At 40.6% G+C, this 23,681-nt stretch overlaps 1 protein-coding gene across 1 annotated transcript in view; it reads left to right on the top strand.

Moving 5' to 3' along the window:
* LOC124613802 (atrial natriuretic peptide receptor 1-like) overlaps positions 1-23,681 on the top strand; it is a 459,276-nt gene that overhangs the window by 77,824 nt on the left and 357,771 nt on the right. The window contains exons 2-3 of the mRNA XM_047142525.1: positions 16,256-16,370; positions 21,881-22,209. Coding sequence (XP_046998481.1) covers positions 16,256-16,370; positions 21,881-22,209 — 444 coding nt within the window. The remainder of the gene's footprint in view (positions 1-16,255; positions 16,371-21,880; positions 22,210-23,681) is intronic.

Here is a 23,681-nt window from a genome sequence, read left to right on the forward strand (position 1 = left end):
TAATCTGTTAAGCATTTTACCATACAAAGAACAAACTGTCCAAGCACTGCAGCAGACGATTGTTCTCTGCGGTATGCATTCGTGTGTTCCATGCTGGATAGACACACAATGGCTATCTAAAAAAGTGCCTCTAAAAAAGTGCCTCTTTTTCGCATGAAGCAACGTTCTTCATTTCTGGATGAGTACATCGCAACAACATTAGAGTTTAGTGCTCCGACACAACACACGTGAACACATCTGTGATAAACCTAAGCGTAATGGTTGGTGTGTCTTAATGCGCGATAGGATGATGAGCCCATTTCACTTCGCAGAGAAGATCATAACGGTAATTGCATCAATGGGCATGCTCGAACTGTTTGATAGCCTAGAGAAGCATCAGGTGTGACTGTCATGCGGACAATGAACTGCAGCCTAGCCGCGGAGCTAAACCATCACCTTTAACATCTTCCTATGATGCTGCATCTTGACAGCCTCCTCTGACGTCGTTAGAGATTTCGAAGCCATTCTCCCATGATGGTCTGTCGCTGAAGGGCACAATCTGTTAGCACTACACCGTGGCAGTCCAGTATCACGTTGTCGGACGACTCTTGGCTCTTCGGAGTTTTCGGCAGCGATGAATCCACTCCTTGCTTGTCTCCTCCACCTGTCACTCACAATGACACATCCAGACTCGTCTATAGTTACTAGACAGACAAAGAAGTCATCTGCACCCCTGTCAACTTGAAAATGTCCTGCAAGGGGTTTCGAAACGATTCGTGACTACATTTAAGCTGTTATACTATCGTATCCAATGCCATACGCTGATCTTCGTGCGCCACGCCTTACGTTTATCATGTAACTCCCATAACTTCACAGAGATTTGGAATGACACTTTGTTCTTCGTCAAGTAGTTGTTTGACCACGCTATAAGTTTCTACTCGACCTAAGCATTGTGTCATATGATAGTACACTTGGTGCAGTGCATTTCCACTGACTCAGTAGCGATTTCTTTAAATAAGCAATTCCCCTCCATTGGCTGCACTTCCAATCCGTTTTATTTTTATTTTTTGTGGTGCAAAGTTTAGTCTCTGCAGACAGTTTCAAGCAAACCTTTAACCACTTAACCTCTTATGAGTTTGATTACAATCGTATAATTTCTTGAGCAGTCAGTGGTTGGCTGGGCTTGTGAGCTGTAGCCGTGAAATTCGGTTCAGAACAGACAGTAACGCACAACCATGCCATTGGCTGTAGGCTATTGTTATCACGTTGCGGCAACGCTTGATTATGAGACTGGATTTCTAAAGTTCCTGCACACCCATTTCCGTTCGATGTGCGGAAATATTTTCTATAGAATTGGGTGGACTGTTTTCCACGAGTTCCATGTAGACGTATGTCGTAAGGGTTTCATACGTTGACTCTTGTAAGTAGCCACATCCCAAACAATAATCTTAATAATGTGTTACGTAGAAGAAATCTTTCTTTACGAATCTGTATGGATTGTAGTTTAAAGGTCTCTGAGGAGGCATTTTGTTATGAAGTTATTGTTGCTTTGCATTATACTTATGGTTTCTTTCACCGATAAGACTGTCATTTCTGTTCCCACATTTTTAGCGCCCACTTCTTCTATTTTTTATAGCGGTATTACGGGAGAATTTGTTTTAAAAGTACTGCAGCGCCCTATGTACCAACCAGGAATACTCTCATCTTTCTTGAACTATCCAAACCCGGCATACGACCCACCCTTACACTTTATCTTACATCAGTACCTTGTTCAAAAATCTGGTAAGTAGGAGGCAAAGTACTGAAGGAAGTGAAGCAGTGAGAATGGGTCGTGTGTCGTGTTTCGATAGCTCAGATGGTACAGCAATTGAACGCGGAAGGCAATGTTCAAACTTCGAATCTCAGTACGGCACATATTTTTAAATTATCATCCCCACATCTTTTTCAGCCACTCTTAAACAATTCACATAATTTAGCCACAGAAATAATTATAATGCTTGTGTGGACGCTGAAGTTCTCATTGTTGGCAAACCTCAATCATCAAGTTACTCTCTCAGAGAAATTCCAATTTTATGTAATTGATGGTCTTACTCACCAGCTAGTGTGAATCATATTAACAAACAGAATGCTAAAGTTTGTGCTGAATAATGCAAACCATGTCGGAAGTCTATAAAATTTTAGTGGTTGGAGTGAAATAACAGAGGGAGACCGATAGGTTTGAATTTTGGGTTCACTCCTATTCTTCATGTGAGTCACTGACCTTCCACTTAAAATATGACAAGTAAAATTGATACTACGCTTGCTTCAGACTAATTAAAAAGAATTACACCAAACGCGTTTTGCCTTTATTTATAAATCATCTTCCGTCGTTATTCCGTAAATTGGATACATACGTTTGTACATTTTTGATTTTTCTAGGTTAAAAACAGCGTTTACTTTATAAAGTTGGTCTGCAAGTAACTTACGGTGTCTCTTTACGTATTTTGCTCCTTCCCTCCTTACCAGCAGCGGTTGGTGTCGAAAGGCTTCATTTCACATTTGCACTTGGCAGTTTTTGGTATTCTGCAGAATTTCCTGCGTTGCTTTATTTACACTTGACTTCCTTAAACTATTTCTCATTCCACACTGCCACCGTGTTTATACCTGTTTGTTTATTTTCGTTCACGTTATGAGTGTTGCCAAACTGTGAAACTATTTTTTTGGTGTGTGTGTGTGTGTGTGTGTGTGTGTGTGTGAGCGAGAGTTAGTGAGATCTGTGAAATGTGTTGTATATAGGTAGAGACGTGAGAGGAGTGGAGGCCAGTTAATTTTTTTTTTTTTTTTGCAGTCCGGGGGGGGGGGGGGGGGTCGAAGGTGGTGATAGGATTGGACAGTGATTATAGGACAGAATCTTGGAGGAGATGGTAGTGGTAAATGGAGCTTCTGCTTACATGTGTACATTTAATGTTATATTCAGTGGTCAGTAAGTTTAAAGAGTGTGTGGTTTGCCAAGCTGACCTGATCATTTGTGAGTTATTCCTTTTCCGTTATGGTTCTATGGAGGTGGTAGTTTTCTTGTAAGATGAAGAGGTATATTTTGTAGTTGTTTATCCTTATCATTTCCATGTCTGTGTCTCTAGTTGTAATTTTATGTTGGTGTTGGTGTAAACGTTCTGCGAAAGTTGAATGATGTGTTCTATACTCCCACGCTCTTACATGTTCTTTGTATCCGGTGACAAATGTCCTCCGGGTTTGACCTATGTATCTTCCATCATGTGTATTGCACTCAGTTGGTATATTCCTGATTTGAGATGCAGATCATTTTTTTCTACTGTGTTGTTGGTTTGGTGTGCTATTTTTATGCCTTGTTGTTGTTGTTATCTTCAGTCCAGAGACTGGTTAGATGCAGCTCTCCATGCCACTCTATCGTGTGAACGCTGCTTCATCTTCCAGTATGTACTGCAGCCAAGATCCTTCTGAATCTGCTTAGTGTATTCATCTCTTGGTCTCCCTCTACGATTTTTACCCTCCACACTGCCCTCCAATACTAAATTGGTGATCCCTTGATTCCTCAGAACATGTCCTACCAACCGATCCCTTCTTCTAATCAAGTTGTGCCACAAACTCCTCCCCAATTCTATTCAATACCTCCTCATTAGTTATGTGATCTACCCATCTACTCTTCAGCATTCTTCTGTGGCACCACATTTATAGCTTGTTTTTTGAAAATACTGGATATTCTGTTTGTGTATTTGAGGTTGTTTGTTATAGTATACCACTATTTTTTTCTGTTTCTTTCACACTTTCTGTTATTTCTATTTCTGAATTTTATGTACCGGCTTGTGTGTGATTTCACACTTATGTTGGTGACAGCTAGGTGTTTGTTCTTTCCTGTTTCTTAATTTTCATGTTCAGATCTGTTACTAAGTTTTCTTTGTATCCATTGTTTGTAGCTATTTATCCTACGGCATTCATTTCTTTTTTGTAATTGTCTGTATCTAATGGTACTAGATTAGATTAGATTAATACTAGTTCCATGGATCATGAATACGATATTTTGTAATGATGTGGAACGAGTCACATTTTCCAATACATGACATAATTAAGTTAATTTAACAACATAATTAAGTTAATATAACAACATTTTTATTTTTTTGGTTTTTTTTTTAATTTATAATATTTTTTCTTAATTTATGTCTAAAAATTCCTCTATGGAGTAGAAGGAGTTGTTATTCAGAAATTCTTTTAATTTCTTCTTAAATACTTCTAGGTTATCTGTCAGACTTTTGATACTATTTGGTAAGTGACCAAAGACTTTAGTGGCAGTATAATTCAGCCCTTTCTGTGCCAAAGTTAGATTTAATCTTGAACAGTGAAGATCATCCTTTCTCCTAGTATTGTAGTTATGCACACTGCTATTACTTTTGAATTGGGTTTGATTGTTAATAACAAATTTCATAAGAGAGTATATATACTGAGAAGCTACTGTGAATATCCCTAGATCCTTAAATAAATGTCTGCAGGATGATCTTGGGTGGACTCCAGCTATTATTCTGATTACACACTTTTCTGCAATAAATAATTTATTCCTCAGTGATGAATTACCCCAAAATATGATGCCATATGCAAGCAATGAGTGAAAATAGGCGTAGTAACCTAATTTACTAAGATGTTTATCACAAAAATTTGCAATGACCCTTATTGCATAAGTAGCTGAACTCAAACGTTTCAGCAGATCATCAATGTGTTTCTTTCAATTTAATCTCTCATCAATGGACACCCCTAAATATTTTGAATATTCTACCTTAGCTATGTGCTTCTGATTAAGGTCTATATTTATTAATAGCGTCAAACCATTTACTGTACGTAACTGTATGTACTGTGTCTTATCCAAATTCAGTGAGAGTCTATTTACAAGGAACCACTTAGTAATTTTCTGAAAGACATTATTGACAATTTCATGAGTTAATTCTTGTTTGTCAGTTGTGATTACTATACTTGTATCATCAGCAAAGAGAACTAACTTTGCCTCTTCATGAATATAGAATGGCAAGTCATTAATATATATTAAGAACAACAAAGGACCCAAGACTGACCCTTGTGGAACCCCATTCTTGATAGTTCCCCAGTTTGAGGAATGTGCTGATCTTTGCATATTATGAGAACTGCTTATTTCAACTTTCTGCACTCTTCCAGTTAGGTACGAATTAAACCATTTGTGCACTGTCCCACTGATGCCACAATACTTGAGCTTGTCTAGCAGAATTCCATGATTTACACAATCAAAAGCCTTTGAGAGATCACAAAAAACCCCAGTGGGTGGTGTTCGGTTATTCAGATCATTCAAAATTTGATTGGTGAAAGCATATATGGCATTTTCTGTTGAAAAACCTTTCTGGAAACCAAACTGACATTTTGTTAGTACTTCATTTTTACAGATAAGTGATGCTACTCTTGAATACATTACTTTCTCAAAAATTTTGGATAAAGCTGTTAGAAGGGAGAATGGATGGTAATTGTTGACATCGGATCTATCCCCTTTTTTATGCAAAGGTACAACAATAGCATATTTCAGTCTATCAGGGAAAATGCCCTGTTCCAGAGAGCTATTACACAGGTGGCTGAAAATCTTACTTACCTGTTGAGAACAAGTTTTTAGTATTTTGCTGAAAATGCTATCAATTCCATGTGAGTTTTTGCTTTTAAGCAAGTTTATTATTTTACTAATTTCAGAGGGAGAAGTGGGTGAGATTTCAATTGTATCAAATTGCATAGGTATGGCCTCTTCCATTGACAGCCTAGCACCTTCTAATGAACACCTGGATCCTACTACATCCACAACATTTAGAAAATGATTATTAAAAATATTTTCAACTCCTGACTTTTTCTTTGTAAAGTTTTCATTCAATTTGATTGTAATACTGTCTTCCTGTGCTCTTGGTTGACCCGTTTCTCTTTTAATAATAATCCAAATTGTTTTAATTTTATTATCAGAGTTGCTGGTTTCAGACATGATACACATACTTCTGGATTTTTAATAACTTTTCTTAATATAGCACAGTAGTTTTTATAATGTTTGATAGTTTCTGGGTCCCTATGCTTTCTTGCTGTCAGATACATTTCCCTTTTCCGGTTACAAGATATTTTTATACCCATAGTAAGCCATGGTTTGTTACATGGTTTCTTATGAGTATAGTTAACTATTTTCTTGGGGAAGCGGTTTTCAAATGCATTTGCAAATGTGTCATGAAATAAAGTATATTTTAAATTTGCATTTGGTTCACGGTACAACTCATCCCAGTCTAACTGCTGTAGGCTTTCCCTGAAATTTGCAATTGTTAAATCGTTGACTGAATGTACTACTTTGGAGGACTGTTTAGTACTGCTGAATGGAGCTGTCATATATTGTAACTAGCTGTGCACCATGATCAGAAAGACCATTCTCAACAGGCTGAGCATTTATCTGGTTAAACTTATCTTGGTCTATAAGGAATTATCTATCAGTGAGCTGCTATCCTTTACCACCCGAGTAGGAAAATCAATAACGGGTGTCAAATTGAAAGAACTGAGTAATACTTCAAGGTCATTTTTTCTATTACACTCTTTCAGAGAATCTACATTGAAGTCCCCACAAACAATAATTTGCTTCCCCCTGTCTGACAGATAGCACAACAAGGAGTCCAAATTTTTCAGAAATAGATGAAAATTTCCCGATGGGGACCTATATACAGTTACAGTTATAAATGTGCCTTTATTTAATTTAAGCTCACAGGCATATGCATCTATATGTTTCTCTATACAAAACTTTTTTGTTTCCATACTTTTTCACAATGATAACTTTTGACATATATGGCTACTCCTCCTTTCTCCATATTTTCTCTAATTACATGTGCAGAGAGCTTATATCCACTTACATTTACCTTATCCATATCAGTAACAATGTGATGCTCAGACAGGCATAGTATATCTATTTCATCCTCAGCTTCTAAATCTTCTAAACAAACCAGAAGCACATCTATTTTATTTTTTAAACTCAAAATATTTTGATGAAATATACTTACACTATTTTTAATTATACTTTTATGAGAACCTTTCCTTGTTCTAACATTTGCAGTACTCTCCTGTCTGAGTTTCTCATTGTGCTTCGGCCTAGTTCCTATACCAGTGGTCACATGGTGTTCAGACAGGCAGATTATGTCAACTGGGTTAGGTGACTTTAATTCATCAATGCAATTACCTAGGACTGAGATACAACTTGGTGGAGATAAAATTTCTGGGGACTGGTGAAAATTTATAACTGACAGCTGTGATTGGCGATCCAATGAGCTAGAATTGTGCTGTTTAATTTCTTTCCTAAACTGAAGATTTGTTTCAATCCTGACCTCTCGTAGAACTTGACATCTTTCTGTCTTACCTATCCTAAAAAAGGTGCTACTCCAACACTTGTAACCACTGGTATTTTACCATTAATGGCAGTGCTTTCCCCCCTTAAATTTTCTGCTATTACCCCAGCCAGTTTACCCTTCCCTTTCCTGTTGAGATGTAGGCCATGCCTGGTATAGTCCCACCTACTGAGAGAAAAAACAGGAACCACACCAATATGAGCCCCTGCACCTGACCCAAGCAGCCGTTCCACCTCCAAATTAACTCTCCCAACATAAGAGTTCAAATGAGGCCGGTCATGGCGTCTCAAGACAGATACAAATTCAACATTGGTGTGTCTCGATGCCGACGCAATCTTTACCAGGTCACGCTCTATACTGTACCCAGGATCTCTGTTGTTACTGTTCCCTGGCCCTCCCACAATGACCATGGTGTCTTCCCTGGTAAATCCTTTACAGAGTGAACTTAAATCCTCTGTCACCTGATCCAGACTAGCATTTGGTTTGAAAAAATTTATGACCTGGTATTCTGGCCCTAATTCGTCCTGCAGAAGTTGGCCTACATCTCTGTCATGAGAACTGCCTAACAACAAAACTTTCTTCCTTTTCGATGACTTTCCTACATTCTTTTTCAATTTCCTATTGGAAGTTTGTTGTGTCCTGTCTACACCTACCTCTGCTTGAGGCTCATCAGTTTCTAACTGAAGCATAGTGTTCCCTGGCCCTCCCACAATAACCCGGTGTCTTCCCTGGTAAATCCTTTACAGAATGAACCTAAATCCTCTGTCACCTGATTCAGACTAGCACTTGGTTTGAAAAAATTTGTGACCTGGTATTCTGGTCCTAATTCCTCTTGCAGAAGTTGGCCTACATCTCTGGCATGAGGACTGCCTAACAACAAAACTTTCATCCTTTTCGATGACTTTCCTACATTCTTTTTCCATTTCCTATTGAAAGTTTGTTGTGTCCTGTCTACACCTACCTCTGCTTGAGGCTCATCAGTTTCTAACTGAAGCAACAGGTCAGACTTATTTTTGACATTAACCACGAAACTGTCAGACTTAGTTATAGGCCTGTTCCTTCTGTTACTCATTGCCACTTCCCACCTCTCTTTGCCCTTCTCCCTCCATAACCTGTCCAGATCTTCCCCAGCCTGATCTAGCTCAGCCTGAAGGGCAGCAATTTTCCCCTCCTGTTCCACTATCTTCCTATCTCTGCTGCAAATCCTACATAACCACTGATGAGCCTGATCCACTTTCCCGACACCCACGCCACTGCAGTCCCCCCAATGAAAAAAAAAAATACTGCACCCATCACACCAAACCCCGGAACTAACAATTCTACGGCAAGTCAGGCACTTCTCACTCATGGCAAAAATAATACTTTAGCTAGAATAAATCAATTAAATTACCGAAAATCAAAAAAGACGTTACAAGAGTTAACCCTATTCATAAATGTATACAAGCAAGTTTCTGATTTAAAATTCCGCTGTTTTTCTGAGATCTGTATTAAAACATTGAAGGTATACGCTATTTATTATATATTTCACTCGATGGAATGAAAAAAAGGACAATTAAACGAGATACTTTAAGTTTGATTCTCCAAAAACGTTACGAGAATTAGGACTATAAACAAATGTATATAAGCAAGTTTCTGATATAAAGTTACGCTGTTTTTCTGAAATCTGTGTTAACACAATGAAGTTATGCGCTATTTACGGTAGTTTACGTAATTGTTACCGAGAAACTAGTCAAATTACCGTGAAACTAGAAACAAACACATTTACAAAATGTAAGCCTAAACGCGACTTGTTTAGTCGGTGGAGCATGTATCTAAGTGGTGCCTGCTTTTGAAAACTGGGGTGTTGTGATGTCTCATATAAAACTGTGTCTGTTGTTGTTCGTTTTCTGTATATGTCAAATGTGTGTTGGTTGTTTTGAACCTTTATGGTGATGTCCAAGAAATTTAACTGTCTATTTTGCTCTTTCTCTATTGTAAAATGTATCTTTTCGTGAACATAATCTATGCCTGTGTGTAACTGGTCAATTTTATTGTTTGGTTCATCTATCAGGCACAAGATATCATCCATGTATCTAATCTAGTATAGGATGTTGTACTTATTTGGCCCTATTTTGTTAAATAAATATGTTTGCTATGGTTACAAACACTGGGAAGCCTGTTGGCAATCCTTCACTTTGTAAATAGAATTCATTAGTGAACTGAAATTAATTCTGTTCTGCCATTAGCTCTAGAAGCTTAACTGTTTCTTTGATGTATTCATGTGAAAGTGTACTGTGTGTTTTAACATTTTGTTCTATATTGTTTACTTTATCAGTTATTGCTATATTGGAGTTCATATTCTCTATTTCAAATGACAGGAGGATGGCTTTGTCTGGAACTTGTATCTCTTTTATGTACTGAATAAGTCGTGTGGTGTTTCTAACAGTCCTGTCTTCTTGTAAATTGTAGTTTTCTGATAAGACTTTCAACATGTATCTTGCAGATGGGTAAGTGGGAGCGTTTCTGTAACACCCAATAGCTCTCACATGGAGATCTTTCTTGTGTAGCTTTATTTGGCGTCGCTCGCACATAGTGATTCTCATGGACAAAGAGCAATACATCAGTAAGACACAAGAGTTCATCACAAAAAATTAAATTCTGACACTGAAGTCAAATCCAGCTAACAGATTCCAAACGAAGTTGGAAACACTCTGAAAGACATTAAACATACAGTAGAAAACAATGGGAAAGGGAAACTGCTACAAAAAGAAAATCCAGTGCACCTTCGCTCTGACGTCAACCAAAGCTACACAAGAACTCTCTCCCAGTCAGATCAATTGTGAATTATAGAATTTTAATTATTATACAGGTTCGTGCAGCGGGCCGGTTCAATGATGAGTAGCATATTATAATGATTGCATTAAAAAAAATCTTGCAGGACGATCTGAAGTGTTGTGGGTAGGAAAAAAGAGAGGGTGTGAAGGCGCTGGGAATGAGTCCTAACTTGTAGCTCTGAAGGTATCACACGGGGGAATATCATAAATACGATAATAACAGTAAATCAGTAGTTAAGGTGGGACTCGAATGTTAACTGTGAAGCAGAGAGCAATTAGAGGTGAGGCAGCTTCGCCCATGTATATGTTTGGCAGATATTTGAACACATCTCCTTCTCCCCCTCTCTGTGTCCACATCTTCCACAGCCAGTTTACCTTATCCTCCATGCTCTTTCTATCTCCCTGTCCCCACTCTCAATCTCTTCCTCTCCTACTCTTCTCTGATTGTGCATTTCCTCCACCTCCTTCCTCTGACCATATCCTCCTCTCCCTCCCTCTTTCCATCTGTGTCTTCACCTCTTCCTTTCTACCTGCCCATGATACTTGTGAGGTATGCTGTTTTGTGCCAAATTTTGTCGAAATCTATCCAAGGATTTTGGAGGAGATGCCAGACTGTATATTACACTCTGCTTTATATGTATGTAAAACAGGTTAACGAACAATAAAATCAGTATTTAACTGTTAATTCAAATGAACTTTTATAATAATATATTCACATTATCTTGCCACACAATGATCATCACGTAATTATTACTGTATCAAGTCGTATCTCGACAACACACTATGTAATTGTGAAGTAATGCTACTCAGTTACAAATTGACCAGAGAGTTTAATGATAGTATTTTAAATACTGGGAAACTTAAAAAGATATAGCGACAGTTTTCTGCATGTTCGTGCCTCTATAAATGGATCATTTTTACATAGATTGATAATCCATACTGTAATACTTTGCTACCAGGTCCTCAGAGCAAGAGCGCTCCGCTTAAGCTGCTAATGGCCATAGTGAGGCCTCCCCAAAAGCCAGAAATGTGCAGCTTGACTGAAGTGTTTGTGTTACTTTCAAAGGGAAGTTCCGTTTAAAAGCTGACTGACTGGAGGATGCCACCAACGAGCCCCAAACGCGTGGAGGCTATAGAGCGAAAGCTGCCAAGCATTCCCACGACGAACAATTATGTTTGTTGTTGGGCTGCAGCCCTCTTGATAACTCATAAAGACAGAAAAATGTTTGATGGAATATTTGATGGTATTCACTAGAAAATCTGGTTAGCAGCCAGTTCTGGGAAGTGCCAGAACGCCAAATAATTGCGAACGACGCGGAAGTCGTCGTCTCCCACACCAGCCGACGCTTTTTGGCGTAAATGGCCAGAAATTTTGTCACCCTGTACAAAGACTAGGAGGCCTAGTCAAGCAATGTCGCTGGTGCGTTGCATGGGATTGCACACAGAACCCCGCCAGTGACAAATACAGTACTACGGGAAATTGGCCGCCCAGGGTAGGGGAAAATGATTAAAACTTTTAAAGTAGGGCTAGTAGCAAGACGAGACAGTGAATCGTAATAATGAACGATCACTCTGCAAGAGGAGGACCCAGAAGTGTCTCAGAAGAAGCCATTTGCACGTTGCTTCACATCAAGCTTGTAAAATGGCTATCTGCCTGATGTATACACAGTTCTATGAGTCACATCCCATAGCACTTTCCGTACTTTGTTGTCACTTTGGCACTTCCCAACTTTCTATTCCATGTATGATGGGCTTTTCCGCAGTCTTGCAGTCTGATGGTTGAATCTTTAAGCATTCGACTTCATTTTCCTGGCCTTACGTCAACCTCCAAATATCATATTTTCGCTGCCCCTGCGAGATAATCGCTGTTGGTAACAGATGCCGTACGCGAGGACAGTAACAATAGTGCTCTTCCCAGAAACGGAACAGACCGGTTGTCAACCAGTCGAATTACGTAGGGGATAAGATACAAGGAGCGTTGTAAGAGAGCCGCAGAACACGGAAACTGAAGCAGCTACACAACAGCAGAAGAGACTTACATTCTTGACGACATCTCATGAACCACAGACGCCGGAAGTAACACTGACTTCTTCAAGTAATAAGACGAATTAATTGAATTTCATTCCAACTTCCTCAAGTACTGAGTCATCTGTATGTCCAGTCGAATCAGTCCTAACAATGTATTTGTAATGTTGATCTGTGAATAATGATAATAATAATAATAATAATAATAATATGTGTTTGCTTGTATTTATCGTTTAAAATTAATTTACTATATTTTGGACCGCACGACCGCTACAGTCGCAGGTTCGAATCCTGCCTCGGGAATGGATGTGTGTGATGTCCTTAGGTTAGTTAGGTTTAAAGTAGTTCTAAGTTCTAGGGGACTTATGACCACAGCAGTTGAGTCCCATAGTGCTCAGAGCCATTTGAACCATTTTTGAACTATATTTTGGTACCCAGTGTGAGCTGATCTTATGTAAATATCAATTCCTCAGTCAATTCTATTCAGTCCCTATTTGGCACCTAACGCTGGGTGACCCTATTAGCAGTTCAGTTCATAACATTACCGTATGTTGTAATGGGAAGTCTCTAGGAACACCTACGACGTTTAGTAATAAAGTTTTAACCGTCAACCAGAAAGAGAGTTACCTTTTTTTTTAATCTACGTAAGTTCATGCCTGATACATATTCAAATTACCACGCCACAGTACTGTAGCTTGCCGCTAAAAGTGTCAAAAGGAAATGCCACAGCTTATCTTTACCTCAAAAATGCTTTCCACCATAGAAAGAGGCGGGGAGCGTTCCGTTGTCAGTAGGGAAGCAGTAACAGCAAAATAGGTCGTCAGGAGAGTTCAGTGACTGGGAATGGGCTCTAGTCACTGGAAGTCAGGTGGGTAATAAACCCATCAGAGACGTTTCCACCCTTCTAAAGATACCCAATAGACTGTTGCTGATGTGACTGTAAAGTAGAAACGCGAAGGATAACTGCAGCTAAACTGGGAACACATAGGTCTCATTTACAGAAAAGCACAGGTGCCCTTGAGCAACGCGGGGAGTGGTTGTCAAAATATCATGAAATCCGCGAAAAGAATTGCTCCTAAGTGCCAAAGTATTAGCAACGGTTCAGTTAGAACAATGAATGTGCGCAGGGAGTTAAAAAGAATAGGTACGATCATCGAGTCCCTACTCAGAATCAATACATTTCTGTAGTTAGTAACGAATCACGATAGACTGTGACAAATCGAAGGAAACGTTTGGGTCTGGCGAATGCCTGGAGAGTGTTATTTGTCATTTGTGTAGGGGCTTATGCGAAGCACGAAGGAGGTGGTGTTATGGTATGAGGGTGTATTTCACAGTTAGGTTGGCCATGTTATTGCGGATACGAAAACGCAAAGTATGGAAGGATATGAACTGTGTACCGTAGGAGAACCGTTCGAAGACGATGATTGTTTGTCTCAGCAAGACATTGCCTCCTATCATACAACATCAGTTACGATGTATTCTGGAAATGCCAGAAACCCGAAATGAACTGTATGAAACAATTTTGGCATGCGATAGAACGCCGACTTCGCAGCACACCCTAACGCTTAACATTAGTACCTCCTCTGGTTTCGGCGGTTGAGAGAGAATGTGCTGGCATTGTTCTACAGACATTTAGAATTCACACACCTAGTTGAAAGTGTCTTCAGTACGGCTGAGAACGTCATAAAAAATAAGGTTAGATACACTGAAAGGTCTCTGTTAGATTCCTTTCATGCTGTTTTCCTCAGTCTACTGTTGTTTATGTCATACATTCTGCCTCTAAATTTACTGTGGTATTTCCAGATTTATCTGGGAGGAGACTGAGCAGTGGAATATGTTACATTGACACATAAACACGAACAACTTGTCATACACCACTTTCAAACACATTTTTATATGTAATTCATACCATACAGACTCATATGGAAGCCACAGCCGCCTCCTTTACATAGTGGTTCAAATGGCTCTGAGCACTAGGGGACTTAACTGCTGTGGTCATCAGTCCCCTAGAACTTAGAACTACTTAAACCTAACTAACCTAAGGACATCACACACATCCATCCCGAGGCAGGATTCGAACCTGCGACCGCAGTGGTCGCGCGGTTCCATACTGTAGCGCCTAGAACCGCTCGGCCACTCCGGCCGGTTTTACATAGTGTATATGATGTGTTAAGATATTGTCATCTCCTTCCCTTCTGGTGTGAAAGGATGAATGAGTGAGCGTATTTGTAGTTGCATACTCGGTGGTAGCAGAGAAGTCTGTCTGCTATAGAACGGTAGGACCAACGTCTGAGTAGGTATCTACGATTTCTAAGGCAAAGAGGTTTGTCTCCTTAGTGTGGTCCTGTCCGTCCCTTGTCAAGTTAGTACAGGAAGATGCCTCTCTGGTCCCTTCCTACTGTATCTGTGGGGCACCCTCGGAAGGGGCCGACGCTACTGAGTCTGCGGCCAGTTTCTGAGGTGATAAGATCTCCGGATAAGCGCGTGTCTGGTGAGGCCGAAAGACGCCTAACTGAAAAATTAATCACTTTTATTACAGGTCTACATCGAAAATGTTTTTATATTATTTTAAATCGCGACGCAATGCAATTTCAGTGTCAGTTTCAGAATGTATTGCGGTAGTGGCTTTGTTCCCAGTCGAATAAAAGAAAGTGGAAGCACGTGGTGATGAGGCGTAATTGTAATTAAGATCATTGGTCTTTAGTGTAAATGTGCGTGTGATTGTAAGCTTTCTTCTCAATAAAATTTTTCATATTATAAATTTTTCTTTATGTTCTAGCCACGTGGTGTGTGCTTTGTGGTACCAGTACCACGTGCTCGTAAACATTGTTTGACCCATCAAGTCAATACTATGTATGGCGTTAGTAATCCAGTTCGGAAATTTCTCTTGTAACTAATGTTTCGATTTAATTTTTTGGTTACTGAAATTATTGTAGAATTACACATTTCTGTAAATGTAGTTGACCACGTGCAGCATATGGTGTAGTAACGAAACTGGCCCTCAGCTACTCTTTTGAATAATACTTCGCGTATTCAAACGTAATTAATCGGTACGACGAGCAGTTATTCCGGTTTCATATTTTTTTGAAAGATTTCATAGACAATACGGTAAGATTGTGGATATATCGCACCACGTTTTCTTTGTATAAACTTACTATAGAAGTATGTGATTATCCATTAAGAACAGGACAATGGTAGGGGCCGAATTTCTTTGTTTATCAGTGTTCAAAGAAACGTACAACGTGGTAACCCAGACTCAAAGCTTGTGCATTACTTAATGTTGCGAAAACGTGACTTTCTAAGAACAAGAAACAAAAAAGAAAGGAAACAACGAAAATGAAACAAAGACTGGGAGACAGGGTGGAATACACTCAAAACTAACACACAGAGATAGTTGAAGGGAACACAAAAGGAAATGAACCACAAACCACAACCAATCTACAAATAGAATCGATTGGTTGTGGTTCATTTCCTTTTGTGTACTCTTCAACTAACTCTGTGTGTTATTTTTGAATGTATTCCACCCTGTTTCCCAGACTTTGTATCATTTTCGTTGTTTTCTTTTTTTTTGTCTCCTGTTCTTAGAAAGTCACGTTTTCCTAACATTAAATAAGGCACAAGCTTTGAGTCAGGTTTACCATCTTTTATGTTTCATTGAACACTGATAAACTTTAAAATAAATCTCAAAGCTTAAACTTCCTTTATTTTTCTTTAATTTAATTTTCCCTATCGTCTGTTTAGTTAAAATAACAATTAAAATTTTATACAAATGAGCTGATAGTGTGCGGACCTATTCCGTAAACTATAAAAATTCATAACAGTAGTTAAAATTTGTAAGTCACGCACGGATACTTTCCACACTAGGTGCGAACGGTTTTTGAAAACACTAGGCTCATTATAACACTGCATGCTAACGTCCATCAGCAGGTGCCCGGATGCTTGTGAGCAGGTAGTGTACGCTGTAAAGCGTTTACATGTAAGTGTTTGTTGGGTGTGAGACTACACAGACGCTGACCGTGCTCCCAGAGTAATCGGCGACAGGTGCCGATGTTGCAGTCGTGCTGCTGTGTGCGGACCCCGGCACCGTCAGGGAGATCCTGCTCGCCGCCGAGGAGCTCAACATGGTGGGCAGCGGCGAGTACGTCTTCTTCAACGTCGAGCTCTTCAACAGGTGAGCAGCAGCGGCCGCAGGGTCGTTCCACTGGGCGTGTGACTGTAACATACCGCTGAGTGAGTAGGTTGTCACTTAATCTTTTAAAGTACTGTAATACTTTGCTGCTAGCAAATTCCAAGGACTTCCCAGTTCTGTGCTCTTGGTGAACCTAGAAGATTTTGAAAATCACAAATGCTTCACGAAATAGTCTGATCTGTAGTTTATGTTGTTGTTGTACCTGCTTCTTGAAGCCTGAAGGGCTACAACGAAATACAGTCTAAGACAAAAAGGACATACCACGGAGGAATTAACCGAATGATACGGAAATCAGTAGATGTAATGCACACGTACAAACAAACAAATGAGTGAAATTTCAGAAAAATTGGAAGCCTTATGCAAGAGAAAAGGCTTAACAAACCTAGAACGTCAATAACGGTCGACCTCCGGGCCTTACGCAAGCAGTTTTTCGACCTGGCATAGTTTGATAGAGTAGTTGTATGTCCTCCTGAGGGATATCATGCCAATTTATGTCCGACTGGCGCGTTAGATCGTCAAAATCTCAAGTTGGTTGTAGGGGCCTGCCCGTAATGCTCCCAAACTTTCTCAACTGGATAGAGATCCTGTGACCTTGTTGGCTCTAATCACTATGGGACTTAACAAAAATGCTTCAAATGGCTCTAGGCACTATGGGACTTAACATCTGAGGTCATCAGTTCCCTAGACTTAGAACTACTTAAACCTAACTAACCTAAGGACATCACATACATTCATGCCCGAGGCAGGATTCGAACCTGCGACCGTAGCAGCAGCACGGTTCCGGACTGAAGCGCCTAGAACCGCTCGGCCATAGTGGTCGACGACCTTGTTGGCCAAGATAGGGTTTGCAAGCATGAACACAAGCGGTAGAAACTCTCTCCGTGCTTGCGTGTGCATTATCTTACTGAAATGTAGGGCACAGGAGTTCTTGACATGAAAGACAACAAAAGGGGGCGCAGAATGTCGTTGAGGTACCGTTGTGCTGTAAGGCTGCCGCATGTGTCAACCAAAGGGGCCCTGCTATGAAAGGTAATGGCATCCCAGATCATCGCTTCTGACTGTCGAGTTGTATGGCGGGCGTCAGTCAAACTGTTATCCAACAGCTGTCGGGGGAGTCTCCAGACAAGTCTTCGTTGATCATCGGATGTCAATTTGAAGGAGGCCTCATCACTGAAGGCAGCTCTAGTGCAGTAAATGTGAATTCAGGACGAAGACGAGTATGGAGACGCCCTGGACATTGATGGGATACTAAGGTACCTGTCACTCATCGTACGACCCAACAACCAGAAGTGATGGTGTGGGTTGCCATTACCTTTCAGAGCAGGACCTTTTTGATTGTCATCCGCGGCACCATTATGGCACCTCGACCATGTTCAAAGCCCCGTTTTGTTGTCCTTTATGATGAGTCATCCTGGGCTTACATTTCAGCAAGACAACACAAGCCCACATGCGGCGAGAGTTTCTACTGCTCGCCTACATGATTGCCAAACCCGACCTTGAGTAACGAGGTCGCCAGATCTCTCCCAACTGAGAGCGGCCGGCCTGAGTGGTCGAGAGGTTCTAGGCGCTACAGTCTGGAACCGCGCGACCGCTATGGTCACAGGTTCGAATCCTGCCTCGGGCATGGATGTGTGTAATGTCCTTAGGTTAGTTAGGTTTAAGTAGTTCTAAGTTCTAGGGGACTGATGACCTCAGTGCTCAGAGCCATTTGAACAATTTTTTGAACTGAGAACGTCCGGAGCACTATGTGCAGGGCCCTCCGACCAGCTATAGATTTTGACGATCCAATGTGCCTATTGGACTGAATTGGGAACGGTGTCGTTCAGGAGGACATCTAACAACTCTATCAACCAGTGCCAAGCTGAATAACAGTTTGCAGAAAGACCAGAGATGTGCCGAGGCGACATTTACTTGCCAGCCCTGTGTCGCTCTTTGTCTTGAATAAGTCATCCTATATTTCTCAAACTGAAATCATTTGTTTTTCCGTACATGTATCACATCTACCGATGTCCGTTCCATTCAGGTAATTCCTTCGTGGTGCGTCTTTTTGTCTTAGTGCGTGTTTTGTGGGGGAGAGTGTTGCTCCTTGGAGCACTTTTCATGCATTTGCGTCCAGCGAAGCCTGTAACAGAAGTTTAACATTTTTTCTTATTCCATTTTTAAACGACAGCATTCCCTTCATGTATGGTGCAATTTTTTGCTGAAAGTACAGAAACTACTCCTGGAAAGTAAGGGTTCTCCAAATGCTGAAAGCCATTCCAAAGTATGTGTAGGTCATGTACATAGACACAAATATTCCGTTCAAATCCAAACTGTTGCAGTCGATGGTACCATGGCACTATTGTATTTAATAGTCTAAGGGTTACATTACTAATCTACTACACGCCAATCAGCACTAAGCCAAACCTAATTAAGAGTAAATTTCATCGAAAACCAGTTACCAGCTAAACCCATTTTGGAATAGAAATTACGTAAATTCACTTCATTTGCAAGGTATAATATAGTACAAGACTGACGAAATGTGGGTTAAACGTCCATGCATTATGTAACGTGTTTTACGCATATAGCCTACTTAATTTTTCTCATTATTAAATTGCGTAACTGAAGAATTAACAATATCCTCCAAATTCCTTTCATATATTATACAGTACTTAAATATGTAGAATTCATAATAATTAAAAACAGTGCTCAAATCAATCCCTCATATATTTTTAACAGCAAAAAAGATAGAAAATTCCGTAAACTGCTCACGCGATTCTAAAGTCAGTCTTCGATTGGAACATTGACTAATGCACACCACGTGGTCCTAGGTATATTATCCTTCTAGTATATCAGTCTCCACTAATTTCCTCCTCTACATCCTGACTGCTCCTTACGCAAGGGTTTCAATTGGAATTTGGACGTATGATTGTCATAGCGCATAATAGTTAGAATGTTTATTTCAGAGAAATGTAATGAGATTTCTCTGCTACGGTTAGACGTGCTAGACGAATTGTAATATGAAAACATTGGTTTCCGTTCGATTCAACAAAAAGCTTTAAATAGTTTTCAAAACGGATCTTTCGTTTGAAGCAGATTTTTGGTTCAAATTTCGTGGTTTATACGTTGAAAATCCATTTTATTTAATATTAGGGTAGCCGATTTGTATGAATCAGTCAACGTTTAATTTTCAGAGATACTAAAAATAAGTTTAATATCGAATTATTACCACATTATTTACTCGCATCGAATGATTTACCTTTGTGTCTAGTATTACCATTCTTGGAAAAGACAATACTTTAAAAGTGGGTGAAATGTCTGTACTGGAAGTATATTTGTGTTATTATATTATGTGAATAGAAGTTAGACGTAGAATGTTGCAGAACTCGTCCATTTCTGTAAATATATGTTAGCTTTGTATGGCTTGGAAAATTTGTATGAGACGTTGTAATGAGATGCAATAAGTCAGTTACAGATAATTTGAGCTAATTCTTGCGTAAATGTAGTTACACATTCACTTAAGACTCTATATACAAGGTGTAAATTTTAAGTTGACAAACCAGAATAACTCCAAAACTAAGCTTCACACGAAAAAATGTGTAGAATACAAAGTTGATTATTTTTGAGGGGGACATCTGCTGGTGCTAAAATTAGCACCCCACCCATGCCCCCTGGGGGTGAGGCGGGAGGCAACTTTAAAATTTCAAATCGGAACCCCCACTTTTCGTTGCAGAATCAGATTCTACATAAAAAGCTACGTATATTTCGTCTTAAACTTTTTTTTATTCTTTGTATTTGGCACTGTAATTCAAAAAATTTTTGTTCTCATTTTTGCGTGGAAAATGGTTACGGATAAATAAAAAATACTTCTTTCTTCGTAAATTTTGATTCGCTAGAACTGAAACACTCTCTCTCTCTCCCCATAGGGTGGTGTTTGAGAGAAGGGAATTAGAGTTTTAGAAATGTTGACAAAAATATGAATTTTTTCCCACACACACTATGTGATAAAAAGTATTTGGACACACCTAAAAACAGTTTTTCATATTAGGTGCATTGTGCTGCCGCCTACGGTAAGGTATTCCATATCAGCGACCTCAGTAGTCATTAGACTTCGTGAGAGAGCAGAATGGGACGCTCCGCGGAACTCACGGACTTCGAACTTTGTCAGGTGATTGGGTGTCACTTGTGTCATACGTATGTACGCAAGATTTCTACACTCCTAAACATCCCTAGGTCCATTGTTTCCGATGTGATATTGAAGCGGAAACGTGAAGGGACACGCACAGCACAAAAGCGTACAGGCCGGCCTCGTCTGTTGACTGACGGACACCGCCGACATTTGAAGAGGGTCGCAATGCGTAATAGAGAGACATCTATTCAGGCCATCACACAAGAATTCCTAACTGCATCAGGATCCACTGCAGGTACTATGATAGTTCGGCGGGAGGTGAGAAAACTTGGATTTGATAGTCGAGCGGCTGCTCATAAGCCACACAATCCGCCGGTAGATGCCAAACGACGCCTCGCTTGGTGTTAGGAGCGTAAAAATTGGACGACTGAACAGTGGAAAAACGTTGTATGGAGTGACGAATCACGGTACACACTGTGGCGATCCGATGGCAGGGTGTGAGTATGGCGGATGTCCAGTGAAAGTCATCTGCCAGTGTCTGCAGTGGTGTTATGGTGCAGTCGTGGTTTTCATGGAGGGGGCTGTACCCCTTGTTATTTTGTTTGGCACTATCACATCACAGGTCTACATTGATGTTATAAGCACCTTCTAGCTTCCCACTTTGGAAGAGAAATTCGAGGATAGCGATTGCATCTTTCGATACGATCCAGCACGGCCTGTGTCGGAAAGGTTACACGACAATTACATCCCTGTAATGGACTGGCCTGCACAGAGTCCTGACCTGAAACCTATAGAACATCTTTTGGATGTTTTGGAACACTGACTTCGTGCCAGCCCTCACCGACTGACATCGATATCTCTCCTCAGTGCAGCACTCCATGAAGAATGGGCTGCCATTCCCCAGGAAACCTTCCACCAACTGATTGAACGTATGCGTGCGAGAGTGGAAGCTGTCGTCAAGGCTGAGAATGGGCCAACATCATATTGAATTCCAACATTACCGATGGAGGGCGCCACGGACTTGAAAGTCGTTCTCAGCCAGGTGTCCGGATACTTTTGATCACATAGAGTACATCTCGCGAAATGACTGTGATGCAAAATTTCAAGTAATTAGAGCTAATACTAAGGGTTACACCGAAACATGCGCCATTCGGTAGCTGAACAGGTAAGGCGATGGGAGGGGAGGGGGGGGGGATCCATTGATGGCACCAGAAGTACCCTCCGCTTGCAGAGTACTGATACAGACGTAGATGTAGACGAAATGAAGGCTGACGACTAGATCAGATGAGGCACAGACCTGAAGTCTTGTACCACTGACGCGCAAAGTGCAGCGTCCTCGCCCTGTGCAGACTGGTTTCGCGCGTTGTGTTGGCAGCATGGACAGCAGCGATGACGTGACGCAGCCGTGGCTGGTGCCTGGGGAACCCCCGGAGCGCAACGAGCGAGCGCGCCGCGCCTACGAGGCTCTGCTGACGGTGACGGCGGCGACGCCACACAGCGATGCCTACCGCAGCTTCTCGCAGCAGGTGAAGGAGGTGGCGCGCGCCGACTACAACTACACCTTCGGCTCCGAGACCATCTCGACGTTCGTAACGGCTTTCTACGACGCCGTGCTGCTGTATGCCATCGCCCTCAACGAGACTCTCTTCTACGGCGGTTCTGAGATGGACGGACAGGCCGTCGTCCGAAGGATGTGGAACAGGACCTTCGCAGGCAAGTGGTCTTCAAGTTCTAATTTCGGTGCGAACTTGTAAGGGTCCTCCTGTATGTCTATTAAGGGGAATCTTCATGAAAAGCTGACACTACTTAGAAGATGCCCAACTCCAAAACTTTTAAGATACAGAACTGAAATTTTGTACCCTGCGATACATAATATTGACACATTATATATAACTTTTTCATGGAATTTAAAAACTGCATTAAAAAACAGATAATATATGTGCCTTTTCTCAGAACCTGTTAAAGAGATTTCTACAAAATTTCTTGTTTGATCTCTTTACGTATAGGAAGCTATTCTGATGAAGGTTTTTGAATACAACGAGTAGGAGAATTATATTTTTCTTTGTATTTCTGTAAGTATAATATATAGCATTCATGAAAAATTTTACGCACTTCGCTCCATATCTTGGTTTACACATAGAGCTTAATAGTTTGCTCTTGAGGCAACGTTTATTGGATTTATAGAAACAAATGTCGAAAATTTCGTAATTGTAGGCTTCATAGATTTATAGAAAAAGATACATGAACGTGTAAGTACGAGGGTGAGTCAAATGAAAACTTTAAATATTTTATTAAATGTTATTTATGGTGCAGAAGTGGTACACAGCTGTGTCACTTTTTAACATAATCTCCCCCACGCTCAATGCAAGTCCTACAGCGCTTACAAATTGCATAAATTTCTTTAAAAAAAATTCTTTTGGTAGTGGACGCTACCACTCATGTACTGTGTGGCGTACCTCTTCATCAGAACGGAATTTCTTTCCTCCCATTGCGTGTTTGAGTGATACAAACGTATGGAAATCACTTGGGGCAAGGTGTGGTGAGTATGGTGGATGATGAAGACACTCAAAACGCAGGTCTGTGACTGTTGCAACTGTTGTACGGGCAGTGTGGGGCCTTGCATTGTCATGTTGCAAAAGGACACCTTGCTGACAGCAATCCACGTGGCTTTGATTTGATTGCAGGCCGCAGATGATTTTTTAGGAGATCTGTGTATGATGCACTGGTGACAGTGGTCACTCTAAATGCTCCAAAATGACGCCTTTTTCGTCCCAAAAGAGAGTCAGCATAACCTTCCCTGCTGATGGTTCTGTTCGAAACTTCTTTGGTTTTGGTGATGAGGAATAGTGCCATTTCTTGCTCGCTCTCTTCGTTTCCGGTTCGTGGAAGTGAACCCGAGTTTCGTCCCCAGTAACTATTCTTGCAAGGAAGCCATCACCTTCTCGTTCAAAGCGCCGAAGAAGTTCTTTGCAAGCATCAAAACGTCGTTCTCTCATTTCAGGAGTCAGCTGCCGTGGCACTCATCTTGCAGACACTTCGTGAAACTGGAGCACATCATGCACAATGTGGTGTGCTGACCCATGACTAATCTGTAAACATGCTGCAATGTCATTCAGTGTCACTCGGCGTCTTTCCTTCACTATGGCTTCAACTGCTGCAATGTTCTGTGGAGTCACAACTCGTGC

The sequence above is a fragment of the Schistocerca americana genome, chromosome 4 (assembly GCF_021461395.2).
Source record: "Schistocerca americana isolate TAMUIC-IGC-003095 chromosome 4, iqSchAmer2.1, whole genome shotgun sequence".
NCBI lineage: Eukaryota > Metazoa > Arthropoda > Insecta > Orthoptera > Acrididae > Schistocerca > Schistocerca americana.